At 36.1% G+C, this 8236-nt stretch overlaps 1 protein-coding gene across 1 annotated transcript in view; it reads left to right on the top strand.

Moving 5' to 3' along the window:
• The window catches only part of LOC121385530 (protein timeless homolog), a 99486-nt gene continuing 91250 nt past the window's right edge, over positions 1-8236 (top strand). The window contains exons 1-4 of the mRNA XM_041516238.1: positions 1-117; positions 715-875; positions 4869-4931; positions 6952-7053. Of these exons, the coding sequence (XP_041372172.1) occupies positions 30-117; positions 715-875; positions 4869-4931; positions 6952-7053 (414 nt within the window). The 5' untranslated portion in view covers positions 1-29. The remainder of the gene's footprint in view (positions 118-714; positions 876-4868; positions 4932-6951; positions 7054-8236) is intronic.

Here is an 8236-nt window from a genome sequence, read left to right as displayed (position 1 = left end):
CAAATACCATATAATTACATTCTGTCACCATGGTGATGCATGTGGAGCTCCAAGCGACTTGCAGTGCCCTTGGTTACCAGGAGGGTGACACCTATGTCAAAGAACCGGATTGTCTAGGTAAGATTTCAGTGTCCTTGGTTACCAGTAGGGTATGTCAAAGAATCAGATTGTCTGGGTAAGAATTCAGTGCCCTTGGTTACCAGGAGGGAGACAACTACGTCAAAGAACCAGCTTGTTGGGTAAGAATTCAGCGATAGTGGCACATACAGTGTCCATTTTGTTTCAATATACAGGGTTTTTACGCCATGGTCCCATGTGTGATGGGATTGAGAAAATTAGTACAAGTAAATCAGGGGCGTAGTGTGATCAGGACCTGAAGTGAGGTTCGAATATGAAGCAAGTGGGCCCTTTTTCTATTTTGTTTTGCACCACCAGAAACTTAATATGTATAAACCTGTGTGTTTTAGTTCTGAAAGCTACGCCCCTGTAAATCATACTTTGGACATGTTTTCAGGCCACTAAATGATGCAGTAGACTATTGTTAAAATAATTTTATTAGAACAGACATTTAAATATACATTTAGTGCAGAAACGGGGAATTTTCAGTACCACTTCGTTTTAGGAGTGGACTTATATTTGGACCCACAGAATGCTGATAAATCCCTGCAATTTATTCCGTATTTATCCTGTGTTTTTTTCCAAATATTTTTTCAGAAACCGTGAAGGATCTCATTCGCTTTCTGAAGCGTGAGGATGACACGCTTGACATCCGGCGTCAGCTTGGCCACGCCCAGATACTACAGAATGACCTTGTACCCATCTTGAAGCAGTACCACGCAGATGCTACTTTATTTGAAACTGTCCTCAGGTGCTTGTTAGACTAGTCCTAAACCGGTCCAACCAGAGGAGACTATAACTTTCGCCTTCATCTGTCTGCAATTTTTTGTCGATTGATTTTAAAATTATTGCAGTCAGTTGAAGGGACTATATTTTTAGTTTTTGTATTTGTTGCAAAAGGGCCATCGGTCTACAGGCTGGTAGGTACTGGGTTCGGATCCCAGTCGAGGCATGGGATTTTTAATTCAGATACCGACTCCAAACCCTGAGTGAGTGCTCCGCTAGGCTCAATGGGTAGGTGTAAACCACTTGCACCGACCAGTGATCCATAACTGGTTCAACAAAGGCCATGGTTTGTGCTATCCTGCCTGTGGGAAGCGCAAATAAAAGATCCCTTGCTGCCTGTCGTAAAAGAGTAGCCTATGTGGCGACAGCGGGTTTCCTCTCCAAATCTGTGTGGTCCTTAACCATATGTCTGACGCCATATAACCGTAAATAAAACATTTCTTTCTTTTGTTGCAAAAGTTACTGATTTCAAATTGCAAGAGGCAGGCTCAAAATTGTAGTTGGTGAGCATTTTGCTTGTGGCAAAAAACATTTCACAATTGCCGTAGGTAAGAAATTCTTAAGTTCGAACCCAGTGTCCGTCTTGTCTCTTACATGTTTTTTTTTCCGCAATGCCTCAAGATTTCCAGCTAAAATTTTGTTATAGTTGTTTGTTTTGTTTAACGACACCACTAGAGCACATTAATTTATTAATCATTGGCTATTGGATGTCAAACATGGTCATTTTTGACACAGTCATACAGGAAACCAGCTACATTTTTTCATTAGTAGCAAGGGATCTTTTATATGCACTATCCCACAGACAGGATAGCACATACCACGGCCTTTGATATACCAGTTGTGGTGCACTGGCTGGAACGAGAAATACTTCAGTGGAATCACCGACAAGGATTGATTGTAGACCGACCACGCATCAAGCGAGTGCTTTACCACAGGGCTACGTCCTGCCCCTTTGTTACAGTTGTATCATGTATAATTACAAATCAAGGGACGGGACATAGACCAGTGTTAAAGCGCTAGCTTGAACATTGGTCGGTCTAGGATCGATGCCCGTCGATGGGCCCATTATGTTATTTCTCGTTCCAACCAGTGCACCATGACTGGTATATCAAAGGCTGTGGTATGTACTATCCTGTCTGGGATGGTGCATATAAAATATCTCTAAAAATTATAAAAATGTATCCATTAAAGGCACAGACCCTAGTTTCAGCCTGTAAAAATGGACACTAAGTTTAGTTAATTTACCAATCTAATTAAAATTAGCTCCACAATTACATGTGGAGCTAACACCAGCCAGTTGGAGCTCATGTCCACCAATCAAAACCTTACTTGCAGAATCCTGCCAGTGATTTAAAAATAATTTGAAAACATTCCGAATTATCCTGAGGGTATACGACGTTTCGTGTGAATTACGAATGACTTAAAACATGTTTTATTTTATAAAATAAATAATTTGTAATGTAAAACTGAAGGCTGATTTAGTTGGGTTTTTTTATAAATAAATAAATAATTTTTAATGTAAAATTGAAGACTGATAACCCATCCCGTACGTATTGGTATAGTTCGCTGTACTGCGGCCACTAAAATAGACTCGCCCGATATTTTTAGAATTTGTATGCTTCCAAATAACGTTATAAAAGGCGAAGTGTGATTGGTCAATATTTAAATTATTATTTACAGACGAAATGTTACCTGGACATCGGGGACTACGCAGAGTTGTTAGTTTTAAATCACTGGCAGGATTCTGCAAGTAAGGTTTTGATTGGTGGACATGAGCTCCAACTGGCTGGTGTTAGATCCACATGTAATTGTGGAGCTAATTTTAATTCGATTGTTAATTTACAAACCTGCAGACGACATTTAGATAAGGTTATAACAGAGAGAAGCTAAAGTCTGTGATGTTTTAACAGGGAAATACCATCAAAAATAACTAGAGTGTGTCTCATTGACCATTACTTCTTAGACGACATTTGGATATGGTTATAACAGAGAGAAGCTAAAGTCTGTGATATATTTTCGAAACAGCGGAAAAACCGTCTAAAATAACTAGAGTGTGTCTCATTAACCATTGACTTCTTAGACTACATTTGGATAGAATGGTTATAACAGACTAGAAGCTAAAGTCTGTGATATTTAAACAGGGGAAATACCATCAAAAATCACTAGAGCTCGTCTCAGTAATTTTATACAATTTCTACTAATACGACATTTGGAAATGGTTATAACAGAAGAGAAGCTTTAAAGTCTGTGATATTTGAGGCTTTGCAGGAAATACCATTTACAAAAATATTTCACTAGCCAGCATGACAACAATAGTATTATTTAAGCCCAACTCTAAATATCTTAGACATGGGAGTAAGGCTACCATAATCTAGAAGACCCCTTGATGGTTTTACGATTTCTTAGTACTAAAGTCTGTGAAATGTTTAAACAGGGTTTTACCGTACAAAATAACTAGAGCTCGTCTCATTGACCATTACTTCTTAGAGACATTTGGATATGGTTATAATGATTAAGAGAAGCTAAAGTCTGTGATATTCCCAACAGGGAAATACCATCAAAAATAACTAGAGCCATCATTAACCATTACTTCTTAGACGACTCCCGGATGACAAAACCATGAGAAACTATGCTCTCTGTGATATTTACAGAGTTACAGGGTGTGTTTTAAAATCAAAAAAAAGGTTACCTAGAGTTCTCATTAACCATCAGAAGTAGAATTAAAATGATTTTCACACTTGCAGAGTTATAAGGAGGTATGTTTAAAAAAATAATAACAACAAAATTGCTGCCTGACTTTGTTTAAATTAATATCAGAAGTAGAATTAAAATGATTTTCACAATTACAGATTCATGAGGTATGCTTAGAAGTAGAATTAAAATGATTGTTATAATTACAGAGTTGTAAGGAGGTATGCTTAGAATTATATAAATAATGATGACCAGTTGGTTTAAATTGACATCAGAAGTAGAATTAAAATGATTTTCACAATTACAGATTCATAATAAGGTATGCTTAAAAGTAGAATTAAAATGATTTTTATAATTACAGTGTTGTAAGGAGGTATGCTTAGAATTATATAAATAATGACCAGTTGGTTTAAATTGACATCAGAAGTAGAATTTGTAGAGTTACAAGTAGGCATGTTTAAAAATTTTGTTGTAAATAATGCCAAATTTAGTTTAAATTAATATCAGAAGTAAAATTAAAATGATTTTCACATTTGTAGAGTTATAGCGAGGTATATTTAGAAAAATTATATAATGATGCCAGATTTTGTTTAAATTAATGTCAGTTGTAGCAGTAAAATAATTTTCTTCGATTATCAGATTAAGTGGACAACAAAATAAGGTATAAAAATATATTTAATTACATTCAACCTTTTCTGGCAATTAAAGGCATATTGTCACAGACCACTGACCTATTACATGGCCTAACAAAGTATTACTTAAAAATATATATATTTGATTTGTCCCTAAATGTACTTTATTCAACCATCTACGTAACCATACACCACTTATTAATGATATTTTGTAAAAATAATTGAATTATAGCAATGGTCCATAATTCAAAAACTAACATTGTTGAGGGTTGACATGGATTTCACTGGACATGACATGGATCATGGTGTAGTTAAAGTGATGCAATAGCTAGATTTGGTCTGTAAAAATTAATGTAATTTTGATTGATTATTCATTTTTAGAGAAATAAGTTCTTTAAATCTGTAACAGTATGCCTTTAACTGTTTCAGAACTAATCGATTCAGAAGGTGGTGTTTACTCTTGAAAGTTTTACCGAATTTAAAAAAACCTGTAGTTTGTCAACTTTGAAGAAACAATAACTATTAGATCTAATCATTGAATTCAACTGTAATTCAGTTTTGCTCAACTATTATTATATTGTATGTTTATCATCTAATAGAAAAATGTTTAATAACACAATGTCATGTTTTTATTCACTGCAGGTTTTTGTCGATGAGGAATTATTTGGTGTACTCTCAGCGAAAATTGGAAGCATTCTTAAATTGGTAATGATTGTTGAGTAGTGTCGTGTTTATATTAAATTCATCAGATAGATTAGAAGGTGACAGCGGGGTGGGATGTAGACCAGTGGTAAAGTGCTTGCTTGATGCACGGTCGGTTTAGGATCAATCCTCATCGGTGGGCCCATTGGGCTATTTGTCGTTCCAGCCAGTGCACCACAACTGATATATCAATGGCCACAATGTAGCGGATTTCCTCTAAAATATGTAAAAATAACCAAGTGTTTGACATCCAATAGCCGATGATTAATCAATCAATGTGCTCTAGTGGAGTTGTTAAACAAAACAAGCTTTAACTTTAATATGATGTCATATTAACGCAAGTTGGTGATGTGAGATCATCCGACAATATTTCAAAATATTTTGTAACATAAATCTTCATTATAATGGCTATCGTAATTTATAGTGATGAAGCAAATACAGTACAGTTTATTTATGATAAAATAGTCAAATAAGAAAGTTAGTTTTTATGACATCATTGTCTGTTTGTGTAAAATGGATGCGAGAAAGAGACTCCATCATATGCAGTCATGTCGGATAGAAAAAATACACACTTTGTGGTGGAAGTTTTGATCCAGGGACTCATTCCATGTGAAATTGTGGGTGTATTTGTTTTATCCCACATAACTGTGTATGATGGAGTCTTAAAATCTAACACACTGGAACCAATTTTGTTTTAGCCAATTATAGATACATGTAAAGAAATTTTCTTAGCCAAACAATAAATTAGCCATTTTTTAATTTGACAATTAATAGGGCAAGCCTAGGGCCCGTGCTTATAAAACGTTTTAGCGTCCGGTCTCAATCTTTAACTCTTTCACCACTAAGTTTTACAGCCTTGACCTTCCCTGCACACTGAGTTTAAATAGCAGATTTATGATCATGTTTGTTAAAGGATAAAACTACTTGTTTTATCATTAATTTTAGTTATAGGCTATACATTTCCAGAAAGGTGAATGGACGGCTGTCTAGATGAAAAAATAATACTTTAAAAATGTTAGATTCAACAGGTATAAATCTGGTAATTACAGGTAAACTATGCATATTACTCACCTATTTGAGTAGGTAGGACTGGTAATTTAAAAAAACAACAGTACAAATGTTTTTCTTGTTGGATAATTAATTAACATTCCAGTTATAATTTAAAAAATATATTTACAATGCTTTTGCAAAATTAACAAGCCATAATAAGCTTTCATTTCATCAACAGAAACATGATACCACACACCTTTGTTGTTAGCAGGATCTGTATCACGCTTTTTTTTTGGCAGTCATGTTGGTAAATTACACAATTATAATATAAAATAGCAAAAAGTACTTTATGGCGTTTGTGTTGACGTCAAACACTTTTACGGGCCCCGGATTTTTAGTAAACGTTGATCTGCAGGTAACCAAATATGGCTCATGTGTCCAGGTAAACTCAGGCGCGTGGTAAAACAGTGGCAAGTCATCTTGTAACTCGTCATCGGTATCATTTTCTTCTAAATTGCCATGTTGAATGACATTTCATTCACGATCGCCAATCTCGATTAAATCAAATGCACCAAAGTCCATATTATCCCACATTTCATCATCGGAAAACCCGTCATCTGAATCGCAACCATTGTTTTCAACAGAAAAAATTTCGTCACCTCGGTTCATGTTTAATTACAGTCAGAATATCAGTATAAACTTGGAAAAACTCTTTCAAAATTCGCTAGAACATGGGCGCAGCCATTACAGTGTGTCACATGGCAGCTTTGGTCGCGCGAGATTTTGTCTAATTATAATATTGACGCGTTACTCGGCGCCAAATATGAACAGGTGTTACAAGCCGCTAAACTGGCCTGTCGTGCTGAGAGGCACTGGATATCGCTAGCCGGTATACCGGCCTGTCGTGGTGAAAGAGTTAATGACGTCACATGCATATAGTTTGTGTGGTGTTGTCATGGCAAGGCTAGACTCTAAAGATTTTATAAGCATCAGGCCTGAACTTTTATTTCTAAGAGTTTTGTGTGTGTTTCAGGACTGGGAGCACCGACAGGAAGAAGACAAGTTGTTGTTGGAGAGACTTCTCATTCTGATCCGTAACGTGCTGCACATTCCTCCCAATCCCAACATTGAACAGGTCGGTTCAGCTACAGGGGACAATGTTTTTCAGTAATGATAATGGTGGATTATAAAATTATACACGGTACCGGTAATGGGTTTGTGGTTCCATGATTTTGCCAACATGCTCCTGACAGATTAGTACTTGAGGTATCTCATTCTGCATTCACTGCTTAACTCTTTCCCTCCTATTCTTGACTAGTCGAGACGTGCAAAACTAACGTAAAAACCCATTATCGACTCCAGTTAAGACGCGACCAGTATTTGTAAACACAGCTGTCAAAATTCACAGGAGTTATCTCTCTTGATTCTGTGAACGCTAGAACATAGTAGAATGACAATCGAACACATTGAGTGTACTTTGTTTACTGGTATTCATATTTAAGTTATCGCAATTTAAAAAATAAAACAAAATAAACAGTCTAAATTTGTGTAAACGTTATTGATGACTTAACGTGCACACAAGTTTGATTTCTTGCTATTTGTAAAATATTTCTTTTTTATTATTTAATGGAAGCTGAAGATTTGTAACGGATATATTCTCCAGAAAATAACTGATAATACAGACTTTGAAGTAGATGGCGGATCAGATTACTTGGCGTGAAAATGAAAATAAACTTTATGAAAGAAAGAAAGAAAGAAATGTTTTATTTAACGATACACTCAACACATTTTAATTACGGTTATATGGCGTCACTGTCAGACATATGGTTAAGGACCACACAGATATTGAGAGAGGAAACCTGCCACATCATGGGCTACTATTTCCGATTAGCAGCAAGGGATCTTTTATATGCACCGTCCCATAGACAGGATAGCACAGGCCATGGGATAGCACATACCACAGCCTTTGATATACCATTTCTATAGACATTACCTGTCCTCAAACAAGTGCACCTCCCCCCCACGCAAGTGGTCTGGTCCGAACATCCCAACAGCCAATGGGATGGCCTAAATTCTTCTACTGCATACTGCTCTCTAGTTCCGGTCACATGACTGTAACTTCCTTCTTTTTCTCTTCGCTAAAGGGTCTGGACGTCCTTTTGCTTGGCTCTGTTTGGAGTCAACTTTTATAAGACCTTTGGTTTTGTATTAGTGTTTGGGTGAAATGTTTTTCACCTTCGTTTTCATTAGCTTTCGTATGTTCTTTTCGCGTATTTCACTTGACTTCCAAGCGTTTAATTACATGAAATGTTGTTTAT

This window comes from Gigantopelta aegis, chromosome 11 (genome assembly GCF_016097555.1).
Source record: "Gigantopelta aegis isolate Gae_Host chromosome 11, Gae_host_genome, whole genome shotgun sequence".
In the NCBI taxonomy this organism is placed as follows: Eukaryota; Metazoa; Mollusca; class Gastropoda; order Neomphalida; family Peltospiridae; genus Gigantopelta; species Gigantopelta aegis.
Note: the sequence above shows the minus strand (reverse complement) of the source record. Positions and strands in the feature narration are given on the sequence as shown.